Raw genomic sequence first — 16,455 nt, forward strand, 5'->3', positions numbered from 1 at the left:
GATCCTTGTACTTCACGCGTCACGAAGTTCTTAACCACCCACTATCAGGAATCTGAGTTCCCTAAAGATGATCGTTTTCCAAAATTTTCTATATATACAAGAATTCACACCTAGCTAGTTTCTCTGATCAAGACAATGTTATAGGGGGGGAATAGAAAGAAGAATATATGCTCCGAGGCAAACAGAACACAATGTGGTCATTTCTCTCTATCTATATATGCAAATGTTTATCTCCGTTACAGTTGCGGGAGTACCCGTGTTTATGCTTAGTCAGCACACGGACCAAGTCGCCCCCAAAACATCTTGAAACTTCTCACCAAGCGCGTCTTTATACCCATATCACCCTCGATACATACACCAGCAGCGAGCCATCGACTCATTAAAGAGCTTGATGTGCCTGTTTATCTGCCTCATATTACTTTGATGCTCACCCAAGGCGGTCTTCCAAGTTGGGCAGATCAATGATACCCCATTGATTCCACTCTACCAGCAAAGCCCCATTACTGGGAATTATTCAATGCAACTCCGGCCGGCGGTCACGGAAGATTTTCATGCTAGTTTTAGGCAGCAAGAGCGCTGTCAGATACCCTGTTACTCTGGTAGAACGACAATATCCCACTATTCCACGTTCTCCGCACCGCCTCTCTTTTGCGTCATACATACACATAGCACGACTGTACTATGCCACATATGATCGATGGCAGTCGATCAAGAGTGCTGCCTGCTCTGTCTGTTTGACAGAATGACTACATGCTATCGCCATGCTATACACCCTGTTCGCCCTGTTCGCCCTGTTTATATCGGTGTGGCTGTATAGTCTTATGATTATCAAGGGCAGACGATCAAGAGTGCTGCCTGCCGATTGAATGATATTGTACTCATTATCCGATGCGGCGTATCATCTTGTCAACCTCATTCATATACCTTGTGTGGCTGTATAGTCTCATATGATCATCTCGAGTACTGGATAAGCCCGGTGCTGCCTGTTATTTGGCACATGGACAGCCATCACACCAAAGATAGATACAGTAGAAAGTGAGTGGTTTCCTTTGGGTTCTATGATATATCGTGCTATATAAACTGGCTCAACTCACCTGTAATGAATGAATATCCAACTCCCTCAAAGCATTACCATCAGCTCCTACAGCCCCAAGCCTCCATAGCAACTACACAAACATTTAAAGGATAGTTTTTATTCTCCCGAACACTTGTGATATTCAAGCCTTCCATTATACACTCTATCGAAGTCATTCATCCCAATTTGGCAAAAATCAACATCTCAACGAACAATATCAAAATATATACCGCTACCCTCTAACTCAAGAATAAAGGTTGGCTGATTTCTAGTCTTGTTGTTTAGAAGAACCTCTAAGCAACAATGAAATATTTTACTAACCTAGATATAGATCTACCATGTGTGCCGTTACAATCAGTACATACCGTGGGTGTGGCCACACGGTCCGCAGTGGATATATAATCTGCGAGCACGACCCTTGCCCATTTGGGCTCCGTCGAGTTCCTAAAAATCCCCGGGGACTCTGCCCTGGATGCAAGAGCTACCTAACCCCACCTCCATCACCATGATGACAATATATCGTGTCATTAGCACTCTGGGTGCCAGGGTATTATAAGAAATAACAATCTAATGATATCTGGCCAGTCTATCACCCATTGGATGCCTTTGGTATGCTACTCTTGGGGAGCTTATCACACTACTCCCCACACTCGTTTTCTATGATCTGAGTCTATGTTTGTTCTTACACTTGTCTCTCACTTGCCCCTTTTCCTATGATCTGAGTCCATGTTGTACTTGCATGTTTCTTCTCCCCCCACACTCATTTAACCATAGATTTTCTATGTTTGCTTCATATATATGATGTCCGCGTTTTCTCTCTCCCCACACTCATTTAACCACAGATTTTCTATGTTTGTTATATATATCTGATATCTTTACATATCCATGACTTGCTATCACACTTATGCTTTTATCTTCATTAAGTTTGAATAGGCCCTGTTGCTCCGAGGAGCCTTTCTAACCCCTAGTTTAATAAGAAACTCGTACGTAGCTGTAACTAACTCCAATTAATTATTTTTCTATGCCACGACTCTTAATAAACACCCAATCAAACAATATCAATACTTAGAAAACCGGACTAACTTGTATGCTATATAAGAATATAGATTTGCTCATGCGAAAAGTTGAATTTCCTATGTACTACGATGATCTACTTTATTGCTTACAATACTATAAGATATATAGCGCTTTAACCAGTCTTGTGTTCATATATAATATATTCTTAACTGGAGGCTAGAAAGGGGAATAAACGGGAGGATTGTGGAGGTATAAAACAGGGAAATTTCAACTAATATTTCCAACCAGAAAGAAAAAGGCCAGAAAACGGGGGATATAGTAAATGTCAAGGAAATGAATGCAGTAACTCTTTGGTATTTTAACAAAAGAAAATCATTCAGCCACGCCGCAATGTATAAAAAATATGGTATCCAGAAAGAAAGGGTTAGGAATTGGCCTCCAACGGCGCTAGGCCGTCTAAGACTCTTCGGGCAGCCTCTAATCTGCGCCGTAGGATGGTCACAATTCGATTATCGATAGCGGACTTGAGGTCAGTAGTTGAAGCTCGAAGGAGCTCAAGGCTCACGTTGCCTAGGCTTTGGATGACGGCTTCCACAAGTTCGGCATCAGCATCGTTTAGGGTTCCACTGTGCGGAGAGTACATTCCAGACTCGTTGCTGGCATTTTCATTAGCTGCTGAGGATATGAGAGACCTGACAAGTAGGCTAGGAGTTGGTGGAGTAGCTGCAGCTTTTTGAAGTTCGGAAATCGAGGCTAATAAAGCAGCGTTTTGTTCATTTGTTACGTTCCCTTGCACCACGGAGGCACGGGGCGTGGATGAGACAGATTGCGTACTTGAGTAGGCGGGAGAGTTGTTGTTATATTGATAGGGAGGAATTGTTAGAGAATCTTCAGTATAATGGCGAGATTTATCTATGACGCGACTGTTAATATTTGGTGGACAGTAACAAACAGCTTGTGGGGTTTCTTACTGCGAGTGGTAGGTTGTTCTCCATCCCAGAAAGTTTCATGGCCATTTGGCGAAGTCACATCACGATAGTCATCTTCCCCTTCGGTTGCTGTGGCGAAAGTGGCCTCTGTTGAGATTGAATCGTTGCTAGTTACCCTTGCAAGTGAGGGTCTACTTTTTGGTGTTTGGCGGCCATCTGCTTGGCTAGATGGGCGTGTGGTTTCGACTGATTCAACCGAGCAAAAGCTCTCCGGGCGAGTCATACCACCCGAGTAAGTCCCTAATGCACTGTGGAGAATAAAGTGTTCATAGTCAAAGGCATCGATTCGATCCTCATGGCGAATTGTTTCTTGAGCCGCTGGGACAGCAGGAAACTCTTCCAAAAGCTCCTGGTCGAGAGTCCCACCGGGGCTATCTAATGGTTCCCGTAGTATCTCGGCAAGCGCTTGTCTATCGATATCCGCATTATCAGAATGTTCAGATCCATCATCCGAATACTCAAAATATTCGGATTCACTGTCATCTATCTTCTCGACGGACTCCTGGATAGGCTCTCGGATAGACTCCCGCTTTCCCGATTCCTGGGCCTCCACAATCTTTTTCTCCTCAACTGACTGGGGTGGAGATGGTTTGCAAGGAATGTCATGTATTTCTTCATTGCGTGTAGGTGGAGATTGGGGTTTGTCATACTTCGGAGTAGAAAGCGTTTCCGGATATGATGATTGCCTTTGGTATTCTAGGGGATTCGCATAGCTCTGGTCAGCCACGGTAAATGGACTAGGCGTACGCAAGCTCTGCTGGCTACGCCTTCGTATTGATTCTTCCTGAGTCCTTTCTTTGAGGGTAGAAAGTTTTGATCTTAAGCCGTCCACTTGGCCCTGCAAGCCGAGCATTTGCAGCTGTGAGTTAGCAGGCGATGGTGGGGTGATAGATCGGCTATCAGAGGTAGGTTTATTAATCAATGGCGGAGACTTTGATAAAGCGGGCGAGCTCTTGATATCACCGTCGTGTAAGGGCGAGGATCGTGACTGTCCATTAACTATAGACGGGGTCCGCGAGGAAGAAGAAGGAGTTTGCGACCTTGGCCTGTCGACAGAAATTTCATGGATCGGAGATCCAGTTTCCACATTCGACTCCTTATCGTCATATTGCTCTTCCATAGAAGAGAAAAATTCATTCCTATATCCGGAAGCACTTGTGGAACCCAGGGCACTATATGATCGGAATTGCCCCTTCGTTCCGGATAGTCGGTGCTGGGCTTGCGACGACGGCGAGTATAGATCACTCTGTCCTCTTATATGCGATGATGTGTTGCCAGATATGCCTTGGTGAGCCCTTTGACGTAGTAATGCGCCTGCAAGGGATGTCTGAGCGCGTCTCTCCCCCTTAGCAAGCGGTTTATAGGATCCGCCGGGGTTGGCAAAAGCGCGATTTAAAGACGGCGAGGGTGACGGAGTCATGCGGAATGAAGTGCGCGCACGGTTGAGGTTGCCTTCCATATGCTAGATGAATAGTTTTCACGTTAGAAGATTGTGTCTCTACTGGATTAAAATGCAGTGTTGCAACATACCGTAAGCCTTAGCTTTGCGTTCTCTAGCATAGATGTAAGCTCGTCAATATCATCACTGTCGTTTCCGTCGTCGTTTCCAGTCTTATCAGCCTTTTCGTCGTCTTCTTCATCCTCCTCCGCAATTGCGCCCATTGGAAGTATTCGATGTTCTGGCTCAAAAATCACCGCACTCAGGTCGTCTGCGCCTGCATGCGCAGCCTGTTCTTCCTCTAATTGCGCCTTTTCATGTTCAAAGAAGTCCTCCGGCAGGTCTTGTAGTTCTTTGAGCTTCGAATGCCGCTTGGATATCCCGTCACTCGCAATGAGTCCCGAGCCGGAATCTACAAGACTGTCCACACTGTTGTTGTTCCTACTTGGCCGTCTAGAATGGGACCTTAACGTATTCTCTATCTCTGAAAACTGGGTTCGCGTAAATCCGTTCCCCATACTAGAATTCACCACCTGCGGCGATCCCTCCTTTGAGCTCTCAGCATAGTGGTATCTCGATTCGTCATGTCCCGAGGAACTTTGATCGAAGGATGTGGTGGTCGAGACGGATGTACTGCGCTGACGCATGGGCGAATAACTGCTAGCAAGCATTCTGGAGTGCTCCGCCGCTCGCTGGAGAGCTTCAAAAGGGGGCGAGGGCGTAGATGTCTCTCGTTCTCTGCCGTAAGGGAGTATCATGTCCGGGTTCGTCAGTGTGGGCGAGGGAGCAATCATAGAGCGGTTCAGGGCCGATTTATCATTATAGCTGGTCGGTGCCATGCTGGAGAACGCTGGAGTCGGCATGGCTAGCTGGTCTTCGTCAACGGCGCATTCTCAGGCGCATCCACCACTGTATCTAGATCTAACCTAGCGGTTTCGAGCGATATTGCGAGCCCTCGCGCGCGGCGCGGCTCATCCAGGAGCAACCCGGCAGACAACCGACAAGTCCCTACGCCAGAGGCAGCCAAACCGGCCTTCAGCGCCAGAGAATCAAAAGGGTCCTGGGAGGTGTTGGTCGCACTGTGATTTATTCCTCCGTTGAACAAGGGGGCGAGTTGGTTATATTAGATATATTGACAGGGAGCAAGTTGCATGTTTGTCTTGTTTGCCACTGGGAAATTGAGTTTGCGGTTAGGTTGCTCAGGGGAAGAAAAACTCGAAGGACGCTCGTATAGAAGAAAGGGATATTATATCATTGAAGGGACGCAGACGGGACGCCCGGCTGGGATGGCAAGTCAGGCAGCGGAAGACTGCCCAGCACATCCGGTGTAGCTACATGAGAGAGAAAAAAAAAAACAAGCTTAAAGCAAGTAGTAGGGCTTAGCTTGCTTTCGAGCACTAACTATCGCATTCTTACTCCATGCAGTGGCGTACTCTATATATGTTTATTCGTTTCAGGCCAGCTTTTGCCATGAGATGATTATGCGTCTTCTCAGGCGAATATGACGTCTGTTTGCCTTGGTTTTTTTTAAATCCAGTTTTATTAATTTTTTCCCTCCCGTATATTTGCTTTTTGTGGAGGCGGAACATGGTATGTTTATGCCCTGGGTCAGCCCCGGGCGAACATGGGGGATTCAAATAGTATACGGAGCACCATCGCTCAAAAGTATGACAGATCAAACATATATTGACATTGTGCAGCATCTAATCATGCAATTTTCTCCAGGAGCAGCTTTGCAGCGCTGCTCGCAGGGTCGCGCTTCTCCTCGCCTTCACCCTTCGGCTTCTTCGAACCTGCAGATGCAAGCTCCGTCAGTTGTTTTTTGCTCTTCTTCAACGTTGCAATGAGCTCGTCTCTCTTCTCGAAGCCCTCGGACTCTAGCAGCGCAACTACCACGAAGGGATTCCATTCCGTTGCCCACGACTTCACGTTGTCTTTGATGTGGTTGTATAGAAGCGAGTTGAAGTTCAGCGGAGGCTGCACTGGCTCTACTTTCTTTGTAAAGTTATTGAATCGACCGCCTTGAACGAGAGCTTTCAACATTCGGCCTGCGTTTGGAGACTTTAGGACGTCGCCCTCGGATTCCCCAAGTGCAGCAACAGCCTCAAGCGCGGCGGCCTTGTCGCCGGTGCTGTCGAAAAGGACCTCTGTAATGAACCGAGCTCCAAAGCTGGTTTCTGCAAGGGCAGCTGCGTTTGCAGCGATGCATTCGAGGAGAGCTGGGGATGCGGCGGCGATGAGTTCACCTCGCCGGACTTCAGGATCCTTCTTGGATGTTTGCGACCTAATCTCAATTACTTCATCGAGGATTTGACGGTCTGTGTCGGTGATCAGCCATCCGTTTTTGTTTCCGGCAAACGAATAGAGCAAGGGGATGCGGGCTAGCTGGTCATTAGTTCGTGGGACGAGATCGTCCTGGGTAAGCAGCTCAGTCAAGAGTAGCTTGTGCGTCAACTTTGTATCATCGACGACTTCGTATGCGACCAGGAGAATGGTATGGCCATGTACATCACCGGACATCAGCTTCACGGTGTCACGGTACATTCGAAGCAATAGCTTTCGGTCTTTGGCATTCGAGTACGCCAACGCGAGACACATCAGCCGTGCACCAGACTTGGTGAAAGCCAGATTCTTAGCCAGGTCTCCCTCTTCATCTCCCTTGAGAAGTTCTATGAACTCGTTCGCCTCGGTGCTTCCTGGCTTGGTGCTCAAGAAATATTGCAACATGGCATCATGAAGCATAGTGAATCCGGTAGTCTTCTTTTGGATAAGTTGGTTAATCATCCCGTGAAGGTGCTGTAGCACCGGCGCACGCTTCTCCGGGCTTTTCTCCAAGATCTGTGGCAGCGACAAAATTTCATCACTAATGTCATCCTTCATAAGGACAAACTCCATCCCATACCATTCTCGGAGTAGCTTGTATTTCTGCAAGGGAGTAGCCACGGTTCGGTAAATATCGTCCAGAATCCACGAGGCCTCTGGATGCCTAACAAGTCTCTTCACATGGCCGTAGAACTCTGGAATGATCAAGTCCCGAATTTCTGCATCGCCATGTACAAGCAACTTGCCAAGCAAGAACTTCGCGTACTTGCTCTCTGCCAAACTCCGGTAATCGCCCTTCAATTCCACGGCGATATTCTTCCGCTGTTCCAGGTTAGCGTATTTAAGCGCCGTCTGGATAACTCGGACAGAGTCATGCTTAAAAACGAATTCCTTCACACGGCCCGTGATAATAGCATATAATTCGGTAACGAGCTTCTTGCGCTCTTCCCGGGGGACATGGGATTTTCGTCGTAGTCTTTCCCAAATCTTCTTTGTGCGGGCAATGGCGTCGGCGTTGGGTCTGGCTGCTTTGCGCTCTTGTGCAAGCGCTTTTTGCTTTGCGTGTGATTCTCTGGATGTGCTTAATTCTGTACAACGCAATTGTTAGAGCTCCATATAACAGCAACGTAGGGAATGGCTTCATACTATTTTCGGAATCGCCGTTTGTAGTATTATCCTTTCCAGAATGGGTATCTTCCTTCTCCGAGTGGCTGAGATCGGATTCATTGCTGGGTTCCTCCTCATCCTCTTCATCCTCTTCATCAAACATATCCTCGTCGCTCTCCACCTCAGTTACCTTAGAAGCTTTGGCATAGCCAGCTTTCGCCTTTCCCTTAGCTTCAACCGACTTTGACGAGGATTTTGACTTGGTCCTTTTGCTGTTGGACGCTTCCGTGGCATCGGCTCTGCGCTTAACCCCAGCCATCTTGTATAATTCAGCCTTGTTCGTTAAAAACCGAGCTGCATCGAGAATCTTGATATCGCTCGCTTCTTTAGTTTTTTTTTTTATCAAATGTTTCTTGCGCCGAAGTTTTCTGTATTTGCATTGTTTGCACTAAGTGGTGGATGACTAAGCTATCTGTTACTTCCACGTGACATGTATATTTCAGTCACAAAATTCATACAGAAAAAGAAGCACCGAAACTCCAAGAAGCGACATTGTACAGCTGGCTGCCTAGGCGAAGGGCAAAGAGTAGGTCGGCCGATCGAGGGGATATACCAACCACAGGTAACCCTGGGGAATGCACAATCGCGCCTGCTCCTGGTGTGGATCGTTAACACACGTAACATGAAGCCTGCTAACAGATAGGTAACCCGACATATATCATTATCATTTGGGACTTCATTTATCCTGATCCATGCTTGCGAGTTCCGCGCCTTGGCCGACCTGGTCTCGCCGTCTCCCCGGGAAATGGAAGTTGTGCGAAGAGGATGATTTGCCCTGCGTTGTCTGCGAGCCGGCCGGCGAATCACCAAAACGAGAGAAGAACCCACGCTTTTTCGGCCTCGAGTCATCAGTCAAAGAGACGTCCTCAAAGGGGTCTTCTACCTCATCCCTGTCGCTGGAGTTGGGAGGCTCAAGAGAGGTGCCACTCGCAATTGAACGTGGGCAGGTCCGGGACAAACGAGAGTCGAGGGAAGTGCGTGACGCAGCGGTATCGGAGTGTTGGCTCACGGGTGATCGAGCGGATATATCCTGCGTACGCAATTGATATATAGTCAGCTATCCGGGTTCAGGTCAAGACGGTGGTCGTGTGGCCATACAAATGAGCGGCGATAGGAATCAAACGACTCCCGAGAGATAGAAAAGGGTTCATTCTCGTCAAGGAGGTTTCGGCTGGCTTTCCGAGACGATGGTCTCTGCCAATAGCTCTTCTTCTCCGTGGGCGAGGGCTAATGCGCGGTATCAGTCAGTATATACTATATATCGTTCATTGACGAGAATAGAGTGGGAGAGAAAATGCCATTGGTGCTCATACCGGGAGATAGACTCCATTGTCGCTCACGACTGCAAACCAAACCAACTGTCAGTCATACTTATGGGGTAACCAAGGTTCATGTCCTGCTTTCAACAGGCTTGTATCAGGGGAGGTGTCCAGCCCATGGGTGAGTGTATCTCTCCGGATGAACCGGAATTCAGGATAGCGTATGGTAGTAGCTTTACCGCTCATTTTATATTCATTGGGTTCCTCAATGTTACTCCTCCCGAGAGTTAACGAAGGCCGCGAGCTCCGTGACGGGCTGTCTGTGGACAGTCGTTGAGGCGGCTCATCGTGTGCTTCTTCCACGTTAACGGCTGGGCGTTTAGGGAACAGGTTACGGAATGGCGGCATGGTCAACGAATGGTATGAAGTATACCGCTTAAGTACTGCAGAACGAAGGCGAGAGTGAGTGCTTATTCCGGCAGCGTCTGGGTCGAGAATCCGGCTATGACATCGGAAGCAAGATCGAGATCTGATATACGAAGCCAGCCACACATGATCGGGGGCAAGCTGGGGTCCGCCATGGCCTCTGATCCACGGTTCATATCTCGGTCCTAGGCTTACTCGCCCAGCCTACCGTATACAAGTACTAGAAAAAAGGATCTAGCACGAATTACTACTTTCTATCTTGATCTCTCTACCAATTCTATTCAATTAGCTATATTGTTCGATAGAAAAGTCGAACCTTAGCATGAAAATAACGAAGATTCAAAATGAACTTAAATATATCCTGTCGGCCTCTCAGAGGAACAACGACATCCTTCACAAGTATTCCTTCGTTTAACCATACAGGCGATCAGTTCAAGCTTTAAAATCCAACCAGGGGTCATTCTTAAGTTCTTTCGCGGTTGAGCGTTGTTTGGGCTCCCATTGAAGCATCTTCCGCGCAAATTCAAGAAAGAGTCGTTTGTCTTCTCCATGTAGAGATGGTGTACGATTCGACAAATGAAAATCCTCTGACGGTATCAAATGCGGGAATCTGAATTGGCCTGGGTGATATAATATATTCAGCAGATTGAATTTGATTAATGGTTTGTTATAATCTCACCTTGACTAGAAAATAGCTGTGAGCATACACGCTCATCAGCTCTTTCCAATAGCCGGGGAGGAGGTGGGCCGAGCAGTCGTATCATCTGGCCTATGTGTGCTTCTCGGGAATATGAGTTGTCCCTGGGGTCTCAGCCATCAAAAAGAGCATCTTCTGCAAGAAGTTCCCATAGCTTTGAAAAATTATTAGCACCATGCGTGGGTGGTTTCGTCAAGATCCTACCATTGTTCCCGCATTCCATATATCCGTACTATACGTCCATGTTGCCTTCAGAAGGATTTCCGGCGCGCAGAATGGCAGAGGTTGAATATCATGGTTGTGAGGGACAGGAACGTTTCCAAACACAGCGGTGCTGAAGTCGCTGATCCTAGCGAGCCCTACCCCTTAATTAAGGGCCCAAAATCAGGTCGAGATTGAAATATAGGACGGCCATCGTTGACTTTAAATGGGGCGGGATTGCCTTCCTGCTGACGGACGTAGCTCTCAAGAACTGTAGAGTCTTCGAATCCCACGAGGAAGTTATCCGCTTTGAGGTCTTTTCGTCTCTAATTAGAGGAAAGGAGATATCAGGAATAGAGCAGTGAGGCATATCCCACCTGTATGTATAACATGGCACTCTGAATGGAGGAAATCCAGGCCTTCGAAAAACACTTTCAGAAACGGCTTCAATACTGCAAGTGGTACACCGACACTTCCCAGATGTCTGCCCAAAACCCAGAGTGGCTCCCGTAGCGGTTCGAATACCAAGCAGACATGGTCTCCTAGCGAGCTTTGGATCTCAAAGGACTCTTCGACTAATCGAACATATGCCCGACCTTCATGACTCGACCGCACTTGAGAGATATGTTGTGATATTTCTGCTTCTTCATGAGCAGATTTTCGTTCTCCTTCACCACAGTTCGTGATCTTTAAGGTCACATATCTATTTGGCTGCCAGATCCAGCTTTGACAATGTTATTCAACAGTCCATTAAATGAATGGCTGAACTGACCGGTTTGTGTCCCTTGCCAACCAGACTGTAGAATTGGAGCCCCAGCCGAGTTTTGAGATGATGGAGTATCGCTTAGTCTGAGATACGAGATATTTGATTGATTTGATTGGTCAGGTGGGTCTGGAGCAATCTATGAGATTTCAATCTATCAAGCACTGATCATCTAAATACACGATATTGAGCTCCTATTTATGTTCCTCATACGGCCATGTATCTTGCCATCGCGGAGATGCCAGCTACAGCTGAAACAGGCGTTAAAACGCCGGGCGTAGCATTTGTTCGATGATGGAGAGCTGACACTGATATTTAATGAAACGGCGTAGTTGACTAACGTGTTTCGTACGATCAGGCAGTATTACACCGAATCTCCGTTCAACACTTAGCTATGGTCTCTCCAACACGAGCTGGATAGTATTTTTTAGGGTCATAATCTGGATTCTGATCTTCTTCTTGTCTAGAGAGGAACGAGACCGACCGTAAAGGTCCCTTACTAGAGCTAGGTAAGGGGGCTCGCCTTAACCCAGCAAAGGATGGTCGGTAAACAGACATAAAGATAGCCAAGTTGGTGGAAGACTTGATATGGAGTCAACAAGGGAGCTCGGGAGGTTGTCTTTGAATTTTGCAACATGTCGACTATCTGAGGGAGAGCTGTATTCTTTTGTTCATGATGTACGCCGCTGTGCTGAACTAGAATCAGTTAATCAATTATATCACTATGTATAGAACGCGGTTCTATAACTGGCTGCTAGTACATGCATGCCAGGTGTCAGCATCAGATCGAATCGACCGATACGAGATCCCTGATCTACACGCCGCTTCTGCAGGCCATCAAAAGCAAAGAGCCATGTCTATCGCATGTCTCACATTAGCTGCCACGGCCGCCGCTGGCTCGTCGGTGGTGGCTCGTTGCATTCTCGGAATGAAACAGTCGCCAGCGGCGGATACTACGCTGTTAAACACGCATGTTAAACACACTTATGCCCCTTTTCTCTCCCGTCGAGGAAAAAACTAAATATATATCTTTTCTCCCCGTTTATAACGTGCTGCGCGTGTACTTTGTACACAATTAGTTTTTTTCCCTGCGACCGGATCGCTTTGTTCCACCACGTCTGCGTGGGAGTGCTTAAACGTCGAGCCCTGGCTCTCTAGAGGATATACTTACGGAGTAGATCTCATCAGTCGCTACTTTGCTGCTCTCAGCTCGGATTTACTGCGACCCCCCAAGTGCCAGCCCGCTATATACCAGAGGCAGTGACGACCTACTTCTCGCTACTCACTAACAACGCCTCTCGGTGGCGCAAACACAGAGACATCGATTCTCAGAGTGTGCTCTCACTCTACAAGTTGGGCCTTTTTCCTTACTCGAGCTCTCTGGGTGGATTTGTCTTTCATGTTCAAGTAAATAAACGGACGGCTCTATATCTATCACTCGCACACGATGGGGTTCTGGACAGACTGGGAGCTATGGGAGCAGATGTGCTTCGTAAGTTGACCCGGGCACAGCCACGACTGGTACATATATCGAGATATTGACATACGGAACATAGGTCCTTGGCTGCCTCATTGTAAGCTTGACTCCAAACGGTTTGTCTCGTTTTCAGGTCTTTCTAACATTTCATATCAGACCCTGGTCTTGCTATACGGCACAGGTGTACATATCTACAACAGCTGGAGGATAAAAAAGATCGGAGCGGCAGAAGCACTGAAGAGAAGCCGGGAGGAAGAGACCGTTGGCACGAAGGATCTTGATCTCATCCCCTTTGGATCTCGGGCCCTCGAGAGTGGAATCGAAATCGAGGGAATCTGGGTTTCCAGGACCAATACCCCCCACGCGAGTCCGATACCCGCTGCTACTCCTGAGGGTACTAGGCCAGCTAGTCCTGCGTGCAGCAACTTGAGTCTTGGGCCCGTAGCTGTTTCTCGGGAAGAAAGTCCGGGAGCAGCGGGATCGATATATCCAGACAACGGAGAAGAAGAGATATTTGTTGAAGCAAATGAACATAGTGTGGCAGCTGGAGAGCCGGAAAACGTAGGGAAAAAGGATAGTTCGGGCTCGTCTAGCACGGCAGTTTCAGATGGGATCAGTCATCGGTCATCACCGCTAGAATACCTTGGTATGTACACCAAGGCGGAGAACTAGCAGATGATGAAGTACTGACCGAATCATGCAGAGAACGAGAATATTGAACAGACACGACGAACCGAGTCAAGGGCTGTATCTACTAGCAGCCGCGCCATCCTCCCTCACTCGAGAAACCAGTCTACTAGCCATATCCCAGTAGACGGCGATGAAGACCACCTACGAGCACTGCACAGCCACAGGCAGTCCCATGTAGCCGAGACTGGCCAGCTGGGAGGATCCTGGAGGCACCAAGCAGTCCCACGGACAGGCCTAGAATAAGAACGGCAGGACTTTATGAGCACGACGCAACGATTGATACATGCATGTTACCAGAGCCAGTTCTCATTTTACGACCGTGATGATACCTAAGAAAAATTTGATTTTTTGGCGCGTTTGCATAAAGAGATGAAAATATAATATTGTCCACGAAAGTTCTTCCTCTTGAATAGAATATTTATAGCCTTGCGTACGACGGACACAATATCGAACGGATATCTACTAGGCAAGGCTGCAGTCTGTTGAACATACGATTGTGACGTGAGCCGTCCGTGAGTTTTTATTGTTTATAAAAAGTCGTCATCCACTATGCTGCGAATTGCCGCGCAACTTCGCCTTCTATTCCCCCATCTACGCTTTGCCAACGTGCGAGGGAATGTGGAAACTCGCCTGGCCAAGCTTGATAATCCGGAAAGTGAGTATACCTGCATCATACTGTCTGTATGTGGTCTCGAGCGTGTTAGACTCGGCAACCGTATCACCCAGCGCAAGGGTTCCAGGGACGGTGATATTTTGCACGCGGTCGGCCAGAGAGCACTTGGTCTCGAGGTCCGTAAAGGTGATACCAAAACCCTGGACTTGCTGAATCAGTTGGCAGACCACAAATCTAGCCTGGCTTGTCTCGCCGAGCGGGTTCTGATGTGTACACTTGAAGGAGGCTGTAGTGTCCCGATCGGAGTCGAGACAGAGTGGCCTGGTGAGCTAAAGGATTGTCTGAGGATGAGAGCAATAGTTGTCAGCCTTGATGGTTCTCAGAGCGTTGAAGATAGTCTTGACAAGGCAGCAGCTCTAGGACAGGAATTGGTTGCCAGGCTGGTAAATGCTGCTATTAGTGCCATCCTAGAGGATATCAACACGAACAGGCCGTCCAAGGACTGAGAATACTCCGTAGACTTGTTGTAGACTTGTTATAGACTTGTTATAGACTTATGATGTAGAGTGTATAGTGTGTTTGTTGTAGATGGAGGCCTTTTCCTATTTACATCACGTGAACACGCGTCGTGCCTCCCACTTCGACTTCGACTTCGACTTCAACAGCAGAACACACACGCCTAAACAGCTTTCTCCTTCGTATCCTGTTGTATGATTCTAGTTGTCTTGTTTTACCAGTTCTTCTCATTTATTACTTGCCTTTCTAGCTATACAGAATCTATCTTGCTAGAGCACTCGACACGTGTCTCAGACGCGACATCAAGCGAACGACTTAACCACTAAGATGACCGCAGAAGAGGTTTCGCAGGCCGACATGGAGGAGAATGGGCTTCCTGGACCCGGTGCACCCACGCCTCTCTCTGCCCTCGAGGTTGGTCTCCCTGTGTCGTTCTCTCCCTGCTTTAGTGGTACTAATATTGGTTGTGCAAATTAGGGAGTTGGCGGCCTCACCGCTCGAGATATCAAATTAATCACCGATGGAGGATTTCATACCGTAGAGGCGGTAGCATATACGTATTCATCCCGCCTTTCCGCTCTTGTTGAAGCCGAAACCACTCACCGGGCGTTTATATCGTTCCCGGCTAACTCTACCCTAGACCAAAGCGAATGCTGGAACAGATCAAGGGAATTTCAGAGCAAAAGGCGACAAAAATACTGACTGAAGGTATACATCTGCTATACCACCTTTTGCGCAGGATATTAACGCTGATATTTCTTAATAGCGGCCAAAATCGTACCCATGGGATTCACGACTGCTACAGAAATGCACTCACGTCGAGCGGACCTAATATGTATTACTACTGGCTCTAAACAACTTGACACACTTCTTGCCGGTGGTATCGAGACGGGATCGATTACAGAACTCTTTGGCGAATTCAGGACAGGGAAAAGTCAGATCTGTCATACCCTTGCTGTTACATGCCAACTGCCCTTCGACATGGGCGGCGGGGAAGGCAAATGTCTCTATATTGATACGGAGGGTACTTTCCGACCAGTGCGCCTGTTAGCCGTGGCCCAGCGGTACGGGCTTGTGGGCGAGGAGGTGCTAGATAATGTTGCATATGCCCGTGCATACAACTCCGACCACCAGCTTCAACTACTCAACCAGGCATCCCAGATGATGTGTGAAACGCGATTCTCTCTGCTGATCGTCGACTCCGCCACATCACTCTATAGGACTGACTTCAGTGGCCGTGGAGAGCTATCATCAAGGCAAAACCACCTTGCCCGTTTCATGCGTACCCTGCAGCGTCTTGCCGATGAATTCGGCGTCGCAGTTGTCATCACTAACCAGGTCGTTGCGCAAGTCGATGGCGGGCCAAGTTCCATGTACAATCCTGACCCTAAAAAGCCCATTGGGGGTAACATTATTGCACATGCAAGCACGACGAGATTGAGTTTAAAGAAAGGACGAGGAGAGACTAGGATTTGCAAGATTTACGATAGCCCGTGTCTGCCGGAGAGCGACTGTTTGTTCGCCATTAACGAAGATGGGATTGGCGACCCTAGCCCGAAAGATCTAGAGAAGGATTCATAGATACCCTCCTCCTCCGCTCTCGATCTTTCCGACGATTTTACTCATTTAGCTCGGCGTTTAGGGAATTGACGTCTCTCTTAATATGCATTTAACCATGACTCCCTTCCCTACATTATATATTATGCAATGATAGAATACAAATATGATTAACGAGGATATATGTTTGGCTGTGTTGTAGATAGACCCCTTGCGGTGTAAGCAATACCATGTATGTAAATACGGGG

At 47.8% G+C, this 16,455-nt stretch overlaps 6 protein-coding genes across 6 annotated transcripts; 3 read left to right on the top strand and 3 right to left on the bottom strand.

The window, feature by feature from the left end:
- Nucleotides 1–2,516: 2,516 nt before the first annotated feature.
- GIQ15_02567 (uncharacterized protein) lies at nucleotides 2,517–5,382 on the bottom strand (the record flags this gene model as incomplete). The annotated part of the gene is made up of 4 exons (XM_033549984.1): nucleotides 2,517–3,004; nucleotides 3,064–3,168; nucleotides 3,307–4,543; nucleotides 4,612–5,382. 4 exons carry the CDS (start codon nucleotides 5,380–5,382, stop codon nucleotides 2,517–2,519), a joined length of 2,601 nt encoding a protein of 866 aa, XP_033407145.1.
- Nucleotides 5,383–6,226: 844 nt separating this feature from the next.
- GIQ15_02568 (puf family RNA-binding protein) lies at nucleotides 6,227–8,267 on the bottom strand (the record flags this gene model as incomplete). The annotated part of the gene is made up of 2 exons (XM_033549985.1): nucleotides 6,227–7,929; nucleotides 7,988–8,267. 2 exons carry the CDS (start codon nucleotides 8,265–8,267, stop codon nucleotides 6,227–6,229), a joined length of 1,983 nt encoding a protein of 660 aa, XP_033407146.1.
- Nucleotides 8,268–8,684: 417 nt separating this feature from the next.
- GIQ15_02569 (uncharacterized protein) lies at nucleotides 8,685–9,675 on the bottom strand (the record flags this gene model as incomplete). The annotated part of the gene is made up of 4 exons (XM_033549986.1): nucleotides 8,685–9,038; nucleotides 9,107–9,235; nucleotides 9,322–9,350; nucleotides 9,507–9,675. 4 exons carry the CDS (start codon nucleotides 9,673–9,675, stop codon nucleotides 8,685–8,687), a joined length of 681 nt encoding a protein of 226 aa, XP_033407147.1.
- Nucleotides 9,676–12,801: 3,126 nt separating this feature from the next.
- Nucleotides 12,802–13,764, top strand: GIQ15_02570 (uncharacterized protein; the record flags this gene model as incomplete). The annotated part of the gene is made up of 4 exons (XM_033549987.1): nucleotides 12,802–12,846; nucleotides 12,911–12,928; nucleotides 12,988–13,477; nucleotides 13,535–13,764. 4 exons carry the CDS (start codon nucleotides 12,802–12,804, stop codon nucleotides 13,762–13,764), a joined length of 783 nt encoding a protein of 260 aa, XP_033407148.1.
- Nucleotides 13,765–14,070: 306 nt separating this feature from the next.
- Nucleotides 14,071–14,640, top strand: GIQ15_02571 (porphobilinogen deaminase; the record flags this gene model as incomplete). Its single annotated transcript, XM_033549988.1, has 1 exon — nucleotides 14,071–14,640. The coding sequence occupies one exon, from the start codon at nucleotides 14,071–14,073 to the stop codon at nucleotides 14,638–14,640; it is 570 nt and encodes a 189-aa protein (XP_033407149.1).
- A 337-nt stretch (nucleotides 14,641–14,977) lies between these two features.
- Nucleotides 14,978–16,231, top strand: GIQ15_02572 (DNA repair protein RAD51; the record flags this gene model as incomplete). The annotated part of the gene is made up of 4 exons (XM_033549989.1): nucleotides 14,978–15,064; nucleotides 15,128–15,207; nucleotides 15,291–15,358; nucleotides 15,417–16,231. The coding sequence occupies 4 exons, from the start codon at nucleotides 14,978–14,980 to the stop codon at nucleotides 16,229–16,231; spliced, it is 1,050 nt and encodes a 349-aa protein (XP_033407150.1).
- Nucleotides 16,232–16,455: the final 224 nt, after the last annotated feature.

Source organism: Arthroderma uncinatum (assembly GCF_011692745.1).
Source record: "Arthroderma uncinatum strain CBS 119779 chromosome Unknown scaffold2, whole genome shotgun sequence".
Lineage (NCBI taxonomy): Eukaryota > Fungi > Ascomycota > Eurotiomycetes > Onygenales > Arthrodermataceae > Arthroderma > Arthroderma uncinatum.